This window comes from Phaenicophaeus curvirostris, chromosome 16, assembly GCF_032191515.1.
Source record: "Phaenicophaeus curvirostris isolate KB17595 chromosome 16, BPBGC_Pcur_1.0, whole genome shotgun sequence".
Lineage (NCBI taxonomy): Eukaryota > Metazoa > Chordata > Aves > Cuculiformes > Cuculidae > Phaenicophaeus > Phaenicophaeus curvirostris.
Window position 1 is genome coordinate 952,030 of NC_091407.1, and position 22,251 is coordinate 974,280.

General features: G+C 37.4%; 1 protein-coding gene across 4 annotated transcripts in view; it reads right to left on the minus strand.

Moving 5' to 3' along the window:
* SNX29 (sorting nexin 29) overlaps positions 1-21,957 on the minus strand; it is an 86,357-nt gene extending 64,400 nt beyond the window's left edge. For 2 of the 4 annotated variants that reach the window (XR_011338589.1, XM_069870338.1), the window contains exons 1-14: positions 21,895-21,956; positions 17,730-17,794; positions 16,824-16,876; positions 14,652-14,776; positions 13,915-14,095; positions 12,894-12,964; positions 11,837-12,085; positions 11,260-11,623; positions 10,490-10,608; positions 9,355-9,436; positions 8,779-8,849; positions 2,829-2,892; positions 1,772-1,900; positions 1,046-1,128 (exon numbers count right to left, since the gene is read on the minus strand). Coding sequence is in view for 3 of the 4 variants with exons in the window: in XM_069870338.1 (XP_069726439.1) it covers positions 1,046-1,128; positions 1,772-1,900; positions 2,829-2,892; positions 8,779-8,849; positions 9,355-9,436; positions 10,490-10,608; positions 11,260-11,623; positions 11,837-12,085; positions 12,894-12,964; positions 13,915-14,095; positions 14,652-14,776; positions 16,824-16,876; positions 17,730-17,794; positions 21,895-21,901 (1,663 nt within the window). In the remaining variant the exon portion in view is untranslated. Of the gene's footprint in view, positions 1-1,045; positions 1,129-1,771; positions 1,901-2,828; positions 2,893-8,778; positions 8,850-9,354; positions 9,437-10,489; positions 10,609-11,259; positions 11,624-11,836; positions 12,086-12,893; positions 12,965-13,914; positions 14,096-14,651; positions 14,777-16,823; positions 16,877-17,729; positions 17,795-21,894 lie in introns of all 4 variants that reach the window. The other 2 variants (XM_069870340.1, XM_069870341.1) reach the window with 2 other exon arrangements.
* Between the last annotated feature and the right edge of the window lie 294 nt (positions 21,958-22,251).

The window sequence follows — 22,251 nt, forward strand, 5'->3', positions numbered from 1 at the left end:
CATTATCTTTCAGATACAAAATCTGCTCATTAGAGACAGAGCAACCTAGCAATGAAAGTGAAATGTCTGGACTTAATACAGAGCCTATTTTAAACAGTCCACAAATACTAATCTCCAGAATAACACTAACAGTATAATCTAAAGATACTACATTTTCTCTCCTCAAAATCATTATTCTTATGTTACAACAGCACATTAATGCACATTTTTTTAAAATTTTAATCTCATTGTTTAATATCTTTTATTATTACTTACTTGATTTAATATAATGAATATGTTACTGTAAATTTAATCATTCATTTTCCGTTTTTTTCTGGAAAGTTTCTTATTGACAAGGCCACCTTATGTACCAGAAAACACTCTGAAACAGTAAGTACAAAAATCTGTACTGGTATTTTTCTCAAAAGAAAAAGATATCAAGTATGTTATTTTCACCATTGGTTGAATATCAATACCACGGTTGGAAGAGATGAACAGGCATTATAATTATCTCTTGCTAATCCCACTGTCATGTAAATAATTTCATTTGTTTTGGTGAAGACCGGGCAAGGAAAGCAAAGACTTCTTGATTGTTTCTCCTCATTTGACAGTATTCCCTCAGCTAACATTCTTTTTATTTGGTATCAATCTGCATTACAAACTGTTCACACAAGAGCAAACAGCCCAGTCAAAGATGCACCCGGGACAGTGCTCATAGAAACAAAACCCTCTGTTCCAAATGTTGATATTTTCCAACACAGGGAGGGCTGGTGCCGTACTGGGTAGCATGGGGAAGCACGAACTGCATCCGAGCCACACCGGATTGGTTTGTGTGGCTGAAGTGCTGGACCAGGACTCGCACAGGACTGGGTGGGAAATGCAAATTCATGTAATGCAGAGACATAGCCGTTCCTTGGTTATTCTTTCATTGCCGGTTTTTTATACACATCCAGGAGACCATCGCTTAGTTACTACAGCTCCATCTTTAATCAACTCTGCCTCGATGGTGGCATACAGAAAAAAAAGCGTGCATCAATTTTATTTTTTCCCTTCCTTCAATCCTTACCTTCCACTGTTTGACCCTCTCTCCTGAGCATCTGAACAGCTCCTACGTACTTTTTCAGTTGCACTTTCAGCACCTCATTTTCTCTGTTGATAAAAAGAGCAGAAAAAATAAATGTACTGTTTTCTCAAAATAGAGAAAGCCCCTTTCAACAGAATCAAACATACCATCCGTAATAATAAGTTTTATCTAAGTTGTGTCAAGATGAAAAAAAAATGACTTGCACATTAAATAACACATCAACAGCAGGGTACGAGAAAACTATTTTTCCAGGGCCATCATTTCTCCTGACTGAAGTTAAAAACTTGCTGGGAGGAGAGGGGTGCCCATACAAATCGCAGTGTGGAACTACATAAGGCATCTAACGGAGGAGAAACCATGGAGTAATACTAAAATGAAGTAGTTTCCAAAAAAACAGGACCTTAATACTGTGATTTGTCCCAAATTGAGCAGTCAGCCATACAAAAACCTCCTAAATATCAAGTAAAATAAAAAACAAATTTAAAAACCAAGGAAGAAGGTTTGAACTGGACGCAGTACGTATATAAAGACAGAAAAAAAATCTTACATTTCCCTGACACAAATACATATTCTGTTGTATCTAGTCTTAAAACACTTGTGTTCTTCTGAAAAATAAACTACTTGAAAATCAATTTTTCTTGTACACAGAATTTTTCATTCCCTTGTTCCACTGCTGTTACTTTTTACGGCACTTTTAGCGCTCCTTACCGCGCCAAAGCTTGGACTTTCGTGGCATGTCGCTCTTCCTGTTCTGCTACTTTCCTTCTCCAGTTCTCCATTTCCTGCCTTAGTGCTGCAGAATGCTCCATCTCTCCATCAAGAAGATTCCTCAGCGACCTGGAAGAAGGCAGCAGCCTCTGTTATAACACTCCAAACACTACCCAGTAACTAAAGGATACTTTATGAATGACAGAGCAGGTTGCCTGAATGATACCATTAATCCTAACTTCGTGGAGATCCTAAAATTTCGTGGAGAAAACAGCTTATAATCTGTTTTCAGTGCTTCGGTGCAAGTTCACACATCTGAGGAATAACCTATAAGCAATAGATTTACTAGCAAGATCAGGAGACAGGTAGGGGTCTTGTTTTTACTCAAGGCAGTGTCATAGACCTCTGTGTAAAATATTTGATGAGACAGCCAAGGTCAGCATGATACATAAAGGTAAAACCCAAAGCATTCTGGTCCTTCTGCCAAAATCGTCAAAGCTGAACGGGGCAATAACTTGCATTTATGGAAGAGGGGAGGACAAGAGGCAGGAAAGTGGGATCAGTTGGTAGTCTTGACATTTATTTTTAAAAAAAAAAAAAAAACCAAAACACAAAGCACCAACAATTAAAATTTCTACATAAAAATGTTCATTACCAAACTAGCCCTATGGCACTAAAACATTATGTCTTGAGTACACTTGTATTTTCATTCATCTAATGATGTGTTCCAATAGACTAAGTAAGTTCAAAGCAGATCTGACAGCATTTTAAATAAGCAACTAAACTTTTTTACAATTACACCATCATTTCGCCCTTAAGAAACTTTTGGCAGTAAGTTTTAGTTATATGTGGCTCAAATTCAAAGGAAAGGCTGACCTGCAAACTTCAGTATCAGCAGCTGAATATTGAAGTACCAAGATTATCTTTCAAAGAAAAATAATATATACATCAAAAATATTACACAAATATTATGCACAGCTTTACACAAAGGACAGCTCGTACTAGAACACCAGTTTTCTAAAGTTATAGCACCTCTTGACTAGAAAAAGGAAACTACCTATTCTGTTCTTCCAGTTCATCCTTTCTATTCATCATGGCCACGATAGCTTGACGAAGCTCATCTAAAGACAAGGGACAAAGATTAATTTCTGTGTTTATTTTTGCTCATTTCAGATCTAAAAGTCACGTACACAGTGGCAAAACATCACTTACTATTCAGCAAAGCACATAAAAATGCTCTGAAATTCATCACTCACTTTAGCAATCTATCAAAAATGGCATTACTTAACCCAGTATCAAAGTATGGATCAAATCAAATACGTCTACATCTGGCTTTAAATCAAATGTTTACAAGTCTGTAGCCACAGTTGTGTTGTTTTCAGCACAGACTTACAAGACAATGCACCTTTTCAGTGCACGCATATTAATGAGATACACGGCTACTGCTCGTTTCCCATGCTACCAATTCTGACACGGGAAATACAGCTATTACAGTGAGACCAGAGTAAAGATAATGTCATTCCTTCTTCATGGCATTTCTTTTTAAGTTCAGTTTTAAAGACTTCCCATGAAATAAAAAGTTGTTGTAAGGATGAGGGAAACGGAATAATACTAAGTGTTCAAGCCTTGTGCAAATGAACACCACAGATAAAACACATCTGTAAAAAGCTTTCAGTACAGTAATACTCCGTAACAAGATACAGATCTTTTAACTATAAAGCTGAATTCAGAATCCTCCTCAAGAAAGTATCAAGCCAATGGCATTTTAAATATTTCAAAAGTAAAATTAAAATATGATAACGTGCATTCTGAGTTAGTTGCTATTATTTCTCTGACTGAATAAATTAAAGCATTGCTACTCAGACAAGCTACTGTTATGCTGGCTCTGCACACAACAATCTCCTGTCTGTTTAAAGGTGTACTGATTAATTGACTTTTAAGCAGTAAAGCTATTCTGAATTTTCTCAATTTTTCCACTGGTACCAGCCGATTTAAATTGCAACCTTAACTTGCCCAATAACTTCATCATCTTTCCCTTAGTCTACCCAGAACCTTCTGCGTGAATAGAGAGTTGAAATCCCTTCCTCTCTCATTCCCATTTGCACACCACACATACGTAAGCAGAGTATGAAAGCAAGGTTTTGTTAAACAGGGAACAAAAAAGCCCCTTGAAATAATAAAAGATGTTAAAATTATTTTCATTTCCATTTGCCTCATTTTTTTTTTCTGAGCGTTATGTAATTGACAGTACCATGGAGACACAGCAAAGCAGAAATTCCAAATTTCATTATCATATATTGGACAAAAATCAATGCTTAATTTAGCATCACAACAGCAAACACACTTCATACTCAGTATTTCTTGCTAATTTAGTTGAACTACAAATAGCAATGGAGATGTGGAAGAAAGAACCAACACAAATGACTCATCTGGGCTAAGAGATGTGCTTAACCTACCAGCAATATTGCTTCATTGCCATACCTGTGCTACTTCTTCTTGAAGCAATAAGTATTAATGAGTCATGCTCTCTATCAATTACTCAAAACAAACTCAAGAATTATATAGTTTATCATTGATACTGCTTTAACCTCTCCATCCACAGTAAATATAGTCAAACATTCACTAGTGTAATTAAAATAAAGTTGCCAAGAAAAAAAAATTAGAAATATTAATTTTATTGCCTTTGATGCAAGTAACGAAACAGTGAGGGTAATTTTTTACCCTCGCTTATGCTTCTTGAAAAATTGTAGCAGCATATCAGATTAGTCAGCTGACTGCAAAGTAAATCTAATATCATACACTGTGGCAGGTTCATTTCAAATCTGCCAGATCCTCCCCAGTTCATAAGCTTTCATCGATGTGTTATGCTTGCCTCTGAGATCAGCATATGATCATAACCTATTTTTTTCAGCAGATTTACATCTCATTCATTGTGTGGGTTAGAAATATGGAATAAACAAAAAAAAAAACCAAACAGGGTTGTAGCAGCAACCATAAATTTGGCATTTTCTGACTTCCAGACATCACAACCTCAATCTTTCTCCTCCTCTTCCACAGTGGGAGGATGGCCAAGTACATCCACTTCAGAAAGCTGTTTGATACTGGAGTTTATGTCCTACTTCTGAACTGCTTTGTGCTTGCTATGTCATACATGTTCTATGAAGTAGCATTAAACAGAAAGAGACACGCTACCGTTATTAAAGATCAGCATTCAACATCAACATATCTAAAATTCAAGTGATAATCAGAGCTTCATTAACACAGGTATAATAAGATGACTTGTGAAGTCTTTCGAACTATGTAATTTTAAGAGAGAGTTTTGCTACAGTTTCTTAAGAATAGGATACCTTTGTGCAAACCTGTAAATCCAAATCTGGTCTTTCTTTATCAGTAAAAAAAGATAACATACAAGTCAAGGAATGTGCTAGTTAAATTTTTCACATTAAATCTCACTTACTAAAGCAACAAAAATTATCTTGTATTGCTGAACTTAACCTGTGCTTTCCAATTACTAATAAAGCAAATATTTACTCTAAAACTTTAATTCACTTGAAAAACCTAGCTTCTATAAAGCTTTTATAAGGTCACATTCAGAGCATGAAATGTATAAAAGAATGCTGTGCCTTAAGGAACACCTCTCAATTTCCCTGCAGCCTCCAGTATAGGCAGAAGTTTCACAACTTTCTGGCTGTTTAGCCAAAGATTGGATAAGTATGATTTGCAATCACCTGTTATGAAGAATGAGCTGTAAATGAAATCATCTCTCAGTGTACACAAGGTCATGCAGCACTCCTCTGCAATGCTGCAGATAGAATACCAGGGTGGGCTGGGAACAGTCTACAGGAATTATTTTTATTTTTTTTTACTTTAAGTGCAAATTTACAGATATTTCCAGGGACAAAAAACTTCCAGCAGACTAGTTACATCTTAAATCACTAGCTGACCTTTAAAGACATGCTCCCCAGGTCGTGCCTCTGTGAATGTTGGCTATTAAGGCTTTATTTAGTGCTGTAAAATCTTGCAAATATCACACCACTAATAACAGGGTAAACTTTAGCAGGAAACATAGTAGACAATAGTGTTGGCCTTCAACTGTGTAGACGATGGTCCTGACCTAAAAAAAAAGCCCATAAAATGAACTGCAGCTTTTTTCTCAGTGATGGAATTTATACACTCTCTTTCCACAGCTGTGCGCTCTGAGAAGACACAAGAATTTACTACCTGTCAGTGACCACTGGCAGCCAAGTTACACAACAGGTCAGAAGCTATTTAGAGGACAGGGAAAGTACAAAAACATAAACCTTATTCACTTACACAGCCAGGATAAAAAATTAATATGTAGGTTTGATTATTCAGTAAAGTTCTTCAGCCATACGAAAAAAGGCAGGCTTTCTCGAGAACATATGAAAAACTATGGAATAAAGTACAATGCTACAACCTTTGCTGACCTTTGTAGTTAAGCTCAACTTCAAAAACTGAGGAAAATTATAGCAGGAAAACTAAGTTTCCAATTATTTACTAAAAATAGCACTAAAATCAAAGAACCTTGTAAAGAAGGACACAAGCAGCAACCTTCTAAAACGAAGGGTTGGATTTCCTTTTTTTCCACTGCAAAATCAAAGTGGGAAGACTTGTGCTGGTGGGAGAGATTTTTCTGGTGTAAAACAATGGTGAATATATAAGCTTCCAATGACAATAATTCAATAATAATTGGAGCAGACAAAGTTGTTTGTGGTTCAGTTATGACAAGATACAGTTTTTTAAACACTGGAAAATGACACAATGGAAAAAGCACAATAAACCTAAAACTTCTGACAAATTTAATTCTTTGTTATGTTTTATAACTAGTTTTACAATCCGTAAACTAGCACAAGTCTTCAAATTATGTCTAACCTACACAGCAAAACTCTATCAATTAGGATTTCTCCTGAGTGGTAGTAGTATTTTTTTTGAGATATATTTGCTAAGTTAACCTGCACCTTACAAAAGCATGGGAGATATTCAGGAAAATCATTCCAAATGGCGGAAATTTTAAATTACAGCTTCTCCTACAGATAATTTTATAGCCTGCATATTAAAAGAAGCAAGAAAAGGTTAGTACTACATTAGTAAATCAAAAAAGGAAGTAGGAAAAGAATAGATTAAATAAAATTTCATTTGGGGCTTTGTGTTCAGAAGTAAGAAGCACAAAAACCTAGTCACTGGAGACCTTACAGCTTTTCTCACTGCACTACTGCATTCCATTTCTCTTGTGATGTGTTAGAATTAGTTGCTATGCAACCAAGCTACAAGCTTCACCATTTAATAATTCTTCCACTAATTGCAATAGAGAAAAAGAGCCTCAATGTCTGGCTTTGTCACAGCAATGAATTCTTCCCGTAGAGAATCTATGACCAATAACAACAAACTTAAAAAAAGCATTTTTATTGAATGTATCTGAGATCAGCTACCATAAGGGTATTTACTTACATGCATAATCAGCTGAATTTTTATCATAATGATAATTGGAATTATTTACTAAATATTCTACTAGTTTTACTGATTGTTTTAACATACCTCCCCTTCCTCCAAAACTTTCTCTGAAATGGAAAACTAATAATAACGTGTATACTTCTGTGTATCCTGTGATTCATTTCACTTAAAAATTTCTAATTATTAAGAATTGAAAATCTCAAGATTTACCTTCTATTTTATAACTGTCCTAACTACACACAGGAACTAACTGAACAACTGAAAGAGACCAATTGCGGCCCCTGCTGGTACCTAATACAACTACAAAACAAAATCAACAGACTGCCATAAAATCAGAACGTATCCCATTAAAATTCTATTAGTGAAAAATAAAATAAAAATGAAAGAAAGAATATTGCAGTATGTACATGAGCAGAGAAGATGCAACAGCCAAAACGTCACAGTAACTATCAACAGTAACTTCATCTACATCTTCAATTATATCACTTAAAAATCTTAAACTAGTTTTCCACTTCATGAAGTAGTTTGTAAGAAGGCATTTTTCAGCTTTGTAAAGCTCTGTCAGCAGACCCATGCCAGAGCCCAAAACAACACATCCTGACATTTGAACATAACTTTAGAACATGGGATTAGAATCTCTTACAGGTTCGTTCATTTCAATAATTTAATAGATGGATTTCAGAAAAGAACCTTGGCTGCATTGCTTTGAACTTTCCAAATGCCGTAGCTCAAAATTTGTACATATTTATATTTATAAAACAACCAGAGACACCCTACAGCTTTGGAATGAAAGCCACATCCACCAATTCAGTTACAAAACCTTCTGTACTGTGAGGAAAATAAAATGATGCTGGTTTATATGCTAAGACAGCTGGTCAGTATGAGAACTAAGTCTTTGTTCTATAAGGTTTTGTGAAGAAAAAAGACTGAAGATAGTGTAGACAAACTCTACTAATCCCATTCTACAGCAAGGGCTACTTTATCACATCCAGCTCCACTTAACACCACTGAAAAGATGACTGTCCTCCACCTTAATCTTAACTAAAGTTTTTGCTTATGAAAGCCTGTGTTTATGTTTGGAACAGATTTCCACATCAAAACCACACGGAAAGATGTCCAAGTCTGTTTGGTTTTTTTTTTTTGACTCAGCATTAATGAAAAAGCAGGCAAAATAAGTAAGATCAAATCAGAACCAACCACCAGTGTTTTCAGAACATGTAGAGATTTAAAGACGTTAACCAAATTAAGAGTAATGATTGCTCATTCAACTACTCAAGCCACATCTAGTACATGGATGAAATTAGCTCCTCTGGGAAGAGAAGTTAGCATCACACCAGTTGTGATGAACCACAACATGGCACCTGCCAACTAAAAATATCATTTTAGAGCAGTCATTTCTAATGTGGTCAGCATATCAGAAATTAAGTATTGCATGTCTCTCTAAACAGATCTTAATGAAATAAAAACAGAAATCAAGAGTTATATGACTTCCAAAGTTAATTCCATCAATCTAGACACATCAAGGAAGTACTTACTAATTGTCATGGATTCTGGCACTGTGGCTGAAGGCAACATATTCACTTGAGCAGGAGGATTGATTTCCGCTCTAGTCATAAAAGTACAATTTCATCAACAAATAAAAACAAAATTCTGAATTCAAAACTTAAGAAAAAAAAGCATTCCAGGAAACAGAATTGTCATCATATTCACCCATATTCAACCAAACACATTAAAGGATAATTGAACAGTTTGTCAGAAGTCCAAATTAAGAATGCACACAACTACATCCAAATCAACAGGCCATAGAGAATACAGTAAAAAAGAACATAAACAAAAACATAAAATCACCCTTCAGAAACAGGAGGCAAAGTCTGCCTGTTATTTGCCATGACTGCATGGCTTCTTCAAGATAACAAGGAGAAGTTCAATATATGAAACGATGCAAAAAAGGGAAGCATAGGCTTTTGCATTTGTCTTTCCAAACATTCACAAAAGCACCCTGATGAATAGTTTGTTTTCCAGTACTGAGAAGCTCTGCGTTAGGTAACAATAGTAAATTGACAGCAAAGAGAATGAAGATTTTCTTCTAAGAAAACGTATTTGACGCATACCTGTAATGAAGGTCAGATCTTCTCGGAACCAGTTCTACTGCATGAACAACATGCTCATGCCCCTCTCCATTCTCCAAGTTATCTAAAGTAGAATGCACAAGCATTAGCCTTCTTCAGTTAATAGTCCTTTAAAAATAAAATAAAAACACAACCAGAAGGAAGGCAGTCACATTTTTAACTAGAAATACTCATCTTTACTAAAGCTTTTAAACACTTGAAATTCCTTCTCCAAGGTTAGCTTCTGCACACTCACACTCAATACCAGGATTGTAAAGTCCCTTAGAAATACAGCCACTAGTTTAGAACAAAATAGTATTGCACAATTCCTAAGTTATAATTTAGATGTACATTTTACACTTATAACAATGCCGTAAAGCTGTGAAGAGACTTCTTACTGAAGTTATTTTTGCAAGCTCCAGGAATTTAACAGTCATATGACATCTGATACTCATTACAAATCCATTTGTGACTTGCAGGAAAGAATTTGCGGTTAGAACATGAAACTTTGTAAAGACAGCTGTCCTGTGTGCATTCCCAACAGAGCAACATTATTCGAATGCCACTGAAAAGATTCTAAGTGGTCGCTGAAATGAGAATACATATCCAAAGTTTTATGAAAACAAAGTTTCATGAACAGCTTGCAAAAATGTTAACTCAGGGAAGAGGAGAGAGGAGGAGGAAGAATTTTCTAGCCAATCACTCCCTATCCCGTATATAAACAAGTAACAGCTTCTATTTAACTTCATCCAATATTGGACGCTTCCTCCAATCTGTCAAAATTAATTTGAATTGAAATTCTCCAAAACACTTGCAGCTTCTTCCAACTTTGTGATATCTTGAAAACAAATAAGGATTCTTTCTATTCAAAACATACTAAACATTAATAAAAATCCACACAAAAGACCATAGCTTAATCCCAACCAAACTGTAGTTTATTTTTACATTGATAAATCCTCCTCAAGTATATACTCAAATGAAGAACCCCGATTCCAATCTAGAATAAATTTTAATTGAACCTCCCATCCAGTTGTGCAAAATCTCTTATGTCCTTACAATCCCATTATTTCCTACCATTGTCCCATGTTAGAAATTCTGTTACAAAAATTGATGACATTTGGTAAATTAAAATACTTACCCGTTTGGGAATAAGAGCCAACGGCACTGACAGGAAACAGAACATCTGAGTCATCATTCAGGACCTGCAGAGGAGTCCAACTGCATATCTGAGAACTGCATGTGCCTATTTGATGAGGCCTACATTTAAAACAAACAAACAAAACCTATTTATACAGTCAACATTCGTGTTCACAACACTTGTATTTCTTTCAGAGATATCACTGCAAAAAAGAGAGCCTGCCTGCCAATTTCTTGGTTCAGACATACATAAATTCATTAAATATCAGCCCATTCCAAAGCAGATGAGACAAGCAGTGCTTGCCTCTTTCTCCAAAGGGATTTCTGTGTCAGAAATAAAGAGGGCATATTAGCATCAAAAATTTTTATCTCTCTCATTTTTTTCTTGTCTTGTTTAACTATCTACTCTGATGATAACAGGCTTACTCTGTTCAAAATATGTGGGTTTACTGTGAAGCCAAAATAGAGCTAATATCGTATTACTAATAAGGAAACTTCAAATAGGTCCAAATTATAGCCTGGCTGAATCATGGAACAATTTCAACAACTGAGAATTCAAGGAGTGAAATCACAAAATTTTGGTTCCCATTGGAACTTAGAAGCAAAACCCCATCACTGCAGCGGCCTAAATGGTGTAAAAATGGTGGGAAAGGGACAAAAAAAAAGAGAAAATCTATAGTTCAGTTACAGAAATTTGCCAGTGCACATGAAGGAAGGAAGGAACAGGGGAAGGATGGAAAATTTATCACTGGCTCCTGCAACATTACTTACTTTTCAGAAGCTTCTGTTTCACCTTCTGTGCCTTTATTTCCTAACATTTTTCCATATAGCTCATCTTCATCTTCATCATCAATGCTCTTCACATCTAGTTTCTGGTATTCATATTCTCCATTCATGAATACAGAATCGCTCTTCCATGAATTGTTACTTCCATTCCCATTCAAATTTTTTCCAAGAGTGCTTTCAGACGAGGGCAGTACAAATACCGAAGATCTCTCCACACTCCCTTCTGAACTTTCTCCTGTAATCAGAGTCTTTGTGGTATCCCCCAAATTTTGCTCATCATCATCTTCATCAAATGAGATAATATTTGTCACTCTCTTCTTCTTTTTTCGATCCTTTTTACATTTCAAATCTAGTAGCAACATAAAGGTTTACATACTTAAGAAAGAGGAATCCAGATTGTATACAGGGCCACTGCTTGAAGATTACAAAATACAATTTTTATCCAATATATATAAAACCAGACATACGGTAGTGTATTTCTGACTCATAAAGGGACAAAAGAAAACACATTTTAAATCATTATAAGTTTCTGAATGACACTTAACACAGCAACAATGCTTACCAGCATTGACATTCTTTGAGAGAACAGGAAGCGGGTCAGTTTCTTGATCAGGTTTTATTAGAATTGAGACAGCAGATGATGCAGTTATCTCTCTAAGAAGACTGCTAACACCCTGAGTGGATTCTTTCAATAATGAGGTTACATTTTGCGTCGATTCCTTTAACAAATCAGACACGGTGGGTGTACATTTGCTCTGCCCATTTAAGTCCTTATTATCAATGTTGATTGCAAAAAGAATGGAGTTCAGACCTTCAGATGAAAGAAAGGGAGAAAAAAAGAAAAGACCAAAACCCACTACGTACTTTGGACAAAACTTGCAAAGGTAGAACCTAAGGATTAACGAATCTATAACATAAAACATTTTTCCAAAAAAAAATTCCCACAGTTTTCTATACATGAATTCTTATTCTTTCATGTACCATTGTTCTTTTTTTGACAATACTCAAGCTGATGCAACCGGTTCTGAATTTATCCTGATGGCTGACCAGCTGCGCACTAAACAAGCAGTAAGTTCTGTGAACTTATTTATTTATAAACTTTTATTTAAACCCATTTCACTGCAACTTTAGTATTTGCTGGTTCCTATATTCTATTAAAAAAAGCTCCTGTGAACCCTCTCGTGCAGAAGAGAGTGTGTGACCACTTGCTCTAGAAAAGTAAAGTATCTGTTATCATTCCTTATTTTTATTCTCCTCCCACATATTTACTTATAATTTAAGTCTTACTGTAGAAGTCTATTATTGCTCGTTTCTAGCCAGGAATAACTCATTTTATTTTCTCTAAAATGAACTATTTTCCAAGAAAAGTTAGCCGTGACTGATGAAGAGTTAGAAATCTAATGTGAAAAACTTTAAGTGTAGGAAGGCCAGACAGCGTTTTAACAGTTCATAGCATAAATTGGCATAATACCTTGACTACTCAACCTGAATGTAACTCTGAGACACATTCTCCACATAAGCACAGTGTGTCAGAAAAGCTCATCACAACAAGAAACAGACATAACATCCCAAAATGGCACAGTTTTCCAAGAACAGCAGCATTTGAGAGAAAGTCTTACCAGCTGCCATCGTAGGTATCATACTAGAACGCTCCTCATCCATCATAAAAGACCAGTCTTCATAGAAGACACTACAATTTGAAAGGAGGAAAACAAATTAAAAGGAATATGCAGTTCTATATTAACATATATTCCACTTGTGAAAGGCATGATATTATTTACCTCTGATATTGTTTAGCTACAGAGTGCTGTAAAGACTGAAAAGGAAAAGGAGGCATTAACAAGATCAGTTCTCGTGATAATCTCATCCAGTACAACCATTAATTGATGCAAATGGAAAGAACGCCTTTATGGTGAATCCACTGGACTCGATGAAGCTAATCAGTTACTGATACAAAAGGAAAATAACCCCAAATTTTCAAAAAGAAAAGGAGCTGAAGATATGAGGAAAAAAACTCAGTTAAGCATGAACTTAAAGGCAATTTGCACATCCAAAGTACAACAGGATTTCACAACTCATGGTAAATTTTCCTCAGTAACTCTTTAACAAAAAGGTTCGCAAACTGGCAGAAAACCATTTTGAAGTGATCTGCAGTAGTAGCTACTTATTGCTTGACTGCTGGAGCTTTTCAATTATAGATGAGCATCTCCAATAAGGCAACTGCCATTGATGAACTGATAAGATCAAGGGTGCGATCGTGTACTATTTTAATGGAATGAGATAGGCATCTCAAAGCGCGGTGTCATGGTCTCGGTGAAAAGAACTGCTGAAAGAATAAGGAAGGGAGTTAGGAAAGAGTACGGAAATGACAATGAGCATAGAAGCATATATTCTCACATGCTAGAATGAAGCCTGTTTCAGGTGGCACAATGATACAGGCATAGGCCTCTATCTGAATGGCTGCCAAAATTTCAGAAATTAACAGAAGAGAAGTATGAGGTTAAGTGGCTTCACTAGCATGGCAATTAATACAAGGTATTATTACAGCCATGGTTTTCAGTTGGCTTGTTGGTTTTTTTCAGCATCGGTACTTCATTTGTCAACACAATTCCTGCTTTACAAATGAATCAAATACCATACCTGAGTCGATTCTTATCTGCAAGCAGCATATGAACATATCTTTCCAGGGAATGTTCATTTAATGCACAGCGCAACCAAGCTCGGCCTCTACCAATATCTGTCGTAATTGTCTTCAGAGAGTAAAACCGCTGCAGTTCATGTTTATTCAGAACTTCTTTCACATAGTACCAAAACACAGGCTCTGAAATAAAAAAGTAAAAATAAAAATTAAAAAAAAACCCAAAAAAACCACACTAAGCTATTGCAGGAATAACCTAGAGCTCGTCTAAATCAAACAAATGTGCAATCCATACGAGCCATTGAATTGACAGTGCAAAATCAAAAGTGTACTTTGCTGAACTAGGACCTCATAGGCACAGTTAACATGCAAACAATAAGAAGGTCCACAGAACATACATTCAACATCATGTGTTGTACTCCTTTGGCTTCAATTTATTTGATCTGCAACTCAAAAATAAAATGCATGTGTATTTAAAAAAAGCATTCCTTAAAATGCCAAATGTGTATCATGATGATAGTGATTTAATAATTTCATTGTGTCTTGTGAACAAGAAAATTCATTCTTCTTTCTTGCTAAAGCTCAAAACAATACTAAAGTAGGAACAACGGCCCAACTATTAAGCACCCTACCAACAGCCTGCATTTTGGCACATAGCTTAAAACTTCCGTTAGAAATTACATTGCTTGCTTGCAGTTACCAACTGTTTAAAATAGAACAGTTACAACTAACAAATTACCTGTTTCAGTTTTACTGGAGAAACCTGCTGCCTGTTTGATCGCTGCTGCTGTTAATGCTAATCCTCGGCTCCTCCTCAGACCATGCTGAAACACAGCTTCAAATTGAGCACACAAACAAGTGACCCTGCAAAGGAATTTTTAAAGAAATTATGCAAAAAGAACAAGCTGCTGTGTTTCTGCAGAGCAGGTTTATTTAAATCTCAGACTAGACAAGGTAAAGATGAACCATTATATGTAGTGAAAGAACCCTTGCATGCACTAATCTAGTAATTTGCAAACAGTATAATCTACTTACCCTCCCAGTCTCATCATGACTATCCAAAGCTGGAACGCAAATTACATTTCCAAAGAATTGGCAATCAGTTTGAGGAACCATCTGCACCTGCTATAGTGATTGTTAGTCACAATATTTCTGCACCAGACTACCTGCTTTTCATGTAATACAGTTACATTTTCATCATTATACTTTGTACTACACATGCAAGGAATGATTTTCTGAAAACATGCTATAACTTCCTATACAATTAACAGATAAATTCGTTAATTTGTATTAGTAGACTATAACTCAAGCCTAGGAAAACAACTAAACATAAATTTTAATGTCCTTCAAAAATCCTACAGATAGGAATACTAAAAAAAATATTTTTCCAGAGATGTGTGGAATCCTAAGGTTTTTATGTTTTTCTCAATAATACTATTGATATATTTCCTGATTTTCTTTTTAAACATAACCCAGTTAATAAACAACTTTTCACATAGGTAGAAATATTGTAAAACCAGTAAAGCTTTAAAATTCAGCACATGAAAGAAAGGAATATTATTGTAACCTACAGGGAATGTAAGGCTTAATGTGTAACACACACAAATGGAATCTGTTTGTTTGAAAACTTATTTTTCCATAAGTTTTATTTATGCCATTAAATAAAAAATACTTAGTCTTTTAAAAGTTTTCACCACGCTACTTCAACAGAACACTAATTCTCTAACGCTGCTGAAGCAGCCAAGGGCAGGACAGAACAGCAGCAGCAGTCAGGCAGGTTTAAGCTGCCATGGGGTAGAATTAGCCTGGAATTTTACACACAAGTAATGCACGGGAGCTGCTCCTGAAAGCAGATGGGTTTTCCCTCTCATTCCTTGTTGCTTCTTCCTCCTCTTCCGCACTTCCCATTGCAATCTTCCCCTCCTTGCAGCAACCCTTGCATTCACCAGACGTTACCGATTTAACTCACTAAAATGGCAGAAAGTTACCCTTTGGCACTATTTCTTCTTTTATTAAATTAAATCAGAGGGGACTGGATGATCAAGCCTTGCTTAAGAAAGGTGGAAGGGAGGATTACTGAAGTAAGGGACTTTGAAGAGATAAATGAACCCACCCCTTCAGGAGCAATGAAATGTTACACTGCCTTTCCAGAAGACACTAAAAAACATACTTAGACATGTTCTTAAAGACTGATTTGGAAGGGGACTGGAAAGAATTATATGCAACATTTATAAATAGTCAAAGGATAATTAACTACTTTCCAAAAGGTAGACTCAAACCTCAAGGACATAAGAAAAAGGACAAACAACTGCATTTAATCCTGGTGTTTTATTTATCCAATATCATTCAACAGGACAGATTCTGAGAAAGACTCAATAGGATACAAAATGCACTGCAGTTTCTGTCCGCCAGTCATCTTCTTAAAAGCCTTAGAAGCCAATATGCCACATTCAACAACAAATGCAACTAACAAGAATTAAATGACAAATTTTAAATATGTCAGGAATAAGAAAAAGTAAAAACGAAAATTTTCGTAATGATTAGGTGTCAAACCTACTTGAAGCAAGCGTGAAGCTTCACAGAACACAGGTGTATGGGTAATAAATATGCATTTGTTTTAAAAGAGGTTTTAGGGAAGACAGGTTCTCCCAATCTCAAGTTCAAATCTCAGAATTCAATGCTTTGTCATGAATTCTGCAGCCACTTAAACACTTGTAACTTCATACCGAAGAACAGTCTTTGTTAAACTGCCAAATTTATAAAAAGGTGAAAAATTCAGAGTCCTCTGTCAGTTTTTGGGTAAACAAGGGGAACTGGAGTTTTCTCAGCATGTCAGCTATTTTGTGCCATACATTTTATGTCATTATGACACATAATCTAAGCAAGTTTAAAGTTTCTTAGACTATTTTACCTGCTATCAGAGTCTGAAGCAATTTCTTTTCTTCCTCCAAACCGTATTTGACACTGCAATAAACAGATTTTAAGAGATTTTTGTTTCTTAAAATATTCTGAAGCGTTTCCATTTAAGAAACAAAGTCATAACAAAAAAGAGGAAGCAGCACAAAGTAAAGCATTGGCAAATACAGCCTGCAACCAAGAAGGGCTTTACAGCATCATGTTCCACTAACAGGCTGCTCTTACAGTTCAAATACATTCTTGCTAGCCAGCACACACCTGCAAGTTCTTCAATAAATTTAAAATTGAGAAAAATTACTACCTCAGAGTTTTAAATGTACATCTACAAAAACAAACACTGCTCCTATTCAGCTTAGTGCTACAATTAAAGAAGATGCTTTATAAAACGTGTCATTGGTTTACTTTTGAGGTATTATGGCTCCCAAAATCTCCTAAGTCGAATCCGGCCTATGAAATTCTACTTGCTGAACTTCATGTTAATGCAACACACATACATACATAAATAAATCCCATCTTTACCTGTGTTTTAACCATTCACTAAAATCCTAGTGTAAAGATAAAAAGCTTCTACTGTAAAACGTTAACCAATGCAGTACACTACAATTTTGTTCAGATATGTATTATAAATATGTATTTATAATAATACATAATCCATAACTCTACATTATATGTATTTACTATATATATAAATATTACAAATTAAATCAGTCATGACCAAGAATTTTAAACAAACACTGAACAACAGTTGTTTTTTAGGAGACACAAAAACTCAGTAGTACTCTTTGAAAGACAAGATTTCTTCGTGTCAGTTAAAGAGTAGAAAAAAAGGACAAAGACAATCCCTGCTAGTACTGACAACTCAGTGAAAGTGCAGCGTAGAAATACATATTGGATTTCTCACCTGTTTAACTGCATCCAGTAGCCGCTCTAGAAGAAACTGTCTTTTAGTGTCATTGCTTTGTGAGCCTGTAATTAAAAAAATATCATTCTAAGGTAAATAGGTTGTTAGGAAAAACACATTCAGGCCAACATCAGTGCTCTGAAAACTTTCTTCCCATGCCAATTACTCCATTAAATTTATTAATGATGTTTTCTTCAAATAAAATTATGCAGAATAAGCTTGTGGTTTCAGATTTCAGGCAGAACTTTAATATACACAAAGGCTGTTTGAAATATCATCTAGAGCCTTAAGTAAGATTTTCATCTCATTATATAAGGTACATTGCTGCAATATCGAGTATATTCATCGTACAATTGCATACAATCAGGACAGCTTGCCCCTAGCTCCTTCGCACAACCACCTCTGGGGCCGTGCTGCAAGCTGAAATTGATCCAGTTAAGTGTGCAGTTTTTTTATTAAACTTTTGGTTTGGTTGGTTGGATTAGGTGTATGATGGAGCTCGCACTCAACCCCATAAACATCCATACTGGGACAACCACCAGTGCAGTATATCATCATATCACAAGAAATAAATGGAAAACGAGAAAGAGCAGGAATATCTTCTTACTGTCAAACAACCTTACTGCAGAAAGTCAGGTGCACAGAGAAATTGTTACAATAGATTCCTTAAAATTTAACTACCAGCATAGCTCTCCCTGAACAACATCTACAAAGTCTAGTTTGTTACTACACAAGCCACTACAGGAAATAATCTTTAACTTCTCAATCGTTTCAACAACAAAGAGCATAATACTTCGCTTGTCAGAACGTACTTTGTAAAATCTATTGTCTAATTAACCTACGTCACCTCTATCATGTCTTCATTCTGATCTTAAATTCAAAATAGCCTTCACAAACCTCTGTGACCCCTCTGTAATTAAAGTCAGTGTATTCTTTTCCTCTCAAAGAACATACAATTAATAGACGCACAGACAGGAAGTCAAATTATCAAAACTCTGCATAAGCCAGTTCCTCCAGATGCTGAAAAAAAAGCCCAACCAAACATCACAGAACAAGCCCTCTAGAAAACAGAGATGACAAAGATACGTCTCTGTCACTGCCCAGCACTGTGAGGTCCCAACCCCGCAATTTCCTGCCTTCACAATCCCATTGCTCCTAAACCACCAGGAGACAGAATTTGTCCTACTGAAATTATTCTGCCTTTATTTCATTTTAAATATGTGATTAAGAGAAGAAAAAAACATCAGTAAGTCTATAATACACAATGACAGAAATCAGAAAACAACAGGAAAAATGTGCAAATACAGCTGCTAGCCAGGCTTCACAATGCTTACTTCAGCTGATTACAGTGGATTTTCAAGAAGTTATACTTCCCATTTTGAACTCTGACTCCAACTGTGCAGACATGTGATGTAAGAGGTTTAATTTAGTACTGTTAATGAAATACTCCAACGTGTGCAAACTCAGGTGGAGTTGCAAATAATGTTCAATACTATTAAAGGATCCTAGAAACAAATCCTCTACCAAGTAGGTTTTATTATAACTTCCAAACAACTATGCCAGTTGCGCCACTGTGAAGATAAGGTTAAATTCATATAATCCCTACTGCTTCATTTTCTCCTCCTTCACAGATTACAGTTTTAGTCAAATATATTCAGTGCTCTTACCATGCACTGCCAAGAGATACATGCCTACGCATTTAAACGCCTTATAACAAATCACATAACCATAAGATAAGGAAAACAATTAAACCTCAACTTTTACTACAGTCCCTCATGCACAACAACACTGAATAAACACAAACCTGCAGATTTTCTCCTTCAAAACTCAATACTTCTACAGTCTTATGGTGTCCACACACCTGCGACAACAGGCATAAAAGTAGCAATTAAGTGTGATCAATTGATTTACAGACTAATGGTATATTACAAACTGATCAAGATACCCTTCTACTGATTCAGAATAGTGGTAAAAACTGCAGTAACGCAAAAACAAAACACAGAACGCATAAAAACAACATTACACAGAAAAAGGCTATATTTAGACTATTGCAATAAAAAAGGAAGTTCATACTTGAGCCTAAAAATAATTGTGTAAACATAAGATTGCAAAAACTAAAACCTAAAAAAGACTCCTCCCATCAACATCTACTCAGTCAAAAAGGGTACTGAAGGTATTAAAAATAACTACACGGTGAGGCTTTATGCCACAAGAGATGCCACCTTGCCTTTTGAGTCACAGAATTCAAACAGGCTTCCCAAGGACGAGTTGCCTAGGAAGATCTAGGCTCTCATTTGCACTAACTTGCACAAGCTTGGTCCCAGCCTGAATGCATCATTGAAAGGCTGGGGTTTTCCATGTCAAACTGCTGACTCTCAAAACTCAGAATTAGCATTTAGTCTACATTGTATCAAGATCTAAAACATATGAGAAACTTTCATTTCCCACAGTTTGAAAGATTTGACTGCTAACTGCATTTTTCACAATACTAATTCAGTTTTCCCCACAATAATCCTTTTTCCCCCTTATCTCTTCTTGTACAAAAGTCTTTTGTTTTCTACTTACCACAAAGGTGAGAACATTGAGAGAAAAACACAACTAAAGTGTTTTCATTTCTCATTTACTTTTCAGAAATTACTGCCATCCACAAAACTTGTGGCATTTAGTTATGTCAGTTAACTTGTCAACTTTTTTTCTAACTGTCTTTAGCAACAGATCTCACCACATATCAAATCAGAGCAGGAGAGAAATAAACAATCTAATTTTCAAGTACGCAGTGTCGTACGCAACTTCCATCGCTGAAAGGATATAAGCTCCTGGCAGCTGAGGGAGAAACTGCTGCACACGATAGATGAAACAAGGTATATATGGATGTTAAGGGATACTCTTGGCTTGCCTTAAAACAGAACCTGGCTGCAATCTACAACAAACACATTAGGGAACAAGGAACAATAAGAGCATTTTAAGGAGCTCACAAGTGGCACTTTTAGAATCACAAAATGAAAGCAGCTTAGAGGGAACTTACAACAGCTTGAAGTCCAGAGCATCACAAAGCCTCTATATAAATGGAATCGCTTTACTGATTGAACACAAACCATTTATCAAATTCAGGAACCTGCCACCGTGAATGTGACTGGAAACTGAGAGGAATATTTTGTAACATGCTGTGATCCTTCCCATATTGTCTGAGGATTAGAATCACAGAATCATAGAATCATAGAATAACCAGGTTGGAAGAGACTCACCGGATCCTCGAGTCCAACTGTTCCCATCAAACACTAAATCATTCCCCTTAGCACCTCGTCCACCCGTCCCTTAAACCTCTCCAGGGAAGGTGAATCAACCCCCTCCCTGGGCAGCCTCTGACAGTGCCCAATGACCCTTTCTGTGAAGAATTTTTTCCTAATGTCCAGACTGAACCTCCCCTGGCAGAGCTTGAGGCCATTCCCTCTCGTCCTGTCCCCTGTCACTTGGGAGAAGAGCCCAGCTCCCTCCTCTCCACAACCTCCTTTCAGGTAGTTGTAGAGAGCAATGAGGTCTCCCCTCAGCCTCCTCTTCTCCAGGCTAAACACCCCCAGCTCCTTCAGCCGCTCCTCGTAAGGCCTGTTCTCCAGCCCCCTCACCAGCTTTGTTGCTCTCCTCTGGAGCCTCAACATCCTTCTTGTGGTGAGGGGCCCAGAACTGACCCCAGGATTCGAGGAGCGGCCTCACCAGTGCCGAGTACAGAGGGAGAATTCATTCTGTTCAAAACAAACCCCTTGGAAGAATTTACTAAAACACCTTCTCCTCAAGGAAAAACCAAACAAACCCTTGCCCGTGTGCTTTCAGACGCAGTCAGCACCACTTATCCTTTACATTTACTGGAAAATTCTCTTCCAGTGCCTTCCTCTACCGGGTAACTCCCGGCTGCCCCGCCGAGGCAGCGATGCCTCCTCCAGGCGCGGAGGTTACGGTCCCAATTCACGCCGCTACAAAGCTCTGCGATACTCCCCTCGCTCAGGGCTCCGCGCAGCCACAGCCCGAGGCAGCGGCCCCGGCCCGCCCCGAACGCCGCGAGGCAACAGGGATGCTCCCCGCGCCCCTCGCGCTCGATCTTTGTCCGCATCGTCCCTCAACCCGCTCTCTGCGGGGCGGGCACCGGGAGGGGAGCGGGGCCCCGACTCACCGCTCATGGTGGCCGCGGGCCCGGCTCCCGCCGCCCCCGGAACCCGCCGCGCCGCCCCGGAACGTAAACACGGGGCCGCGCGCCGCCCGGCGGGACCGCGAGGACGCGCGCCGGGACACGCCCGCCGCCCAGGCCCCGCCCCACCCGGGTTCCCGCCCCGCAGGCGGCTCCCCCCGCAGGCCCCGCCTCCTCCGGGCGTCACCCCGCAGGCCTCGGCCGCTCCCGGGACAAGCTCCGCCCCCCTGGCCCCGCCCGTCGCCCCTCCCCGAGCCGCGGGCACCCTTGGAGTCACAGAACGGCTTGGGCTGGAGGAGACTTTAAAGCCCATCCAGCTCCAGACCCCCCGAGACGGGCAGG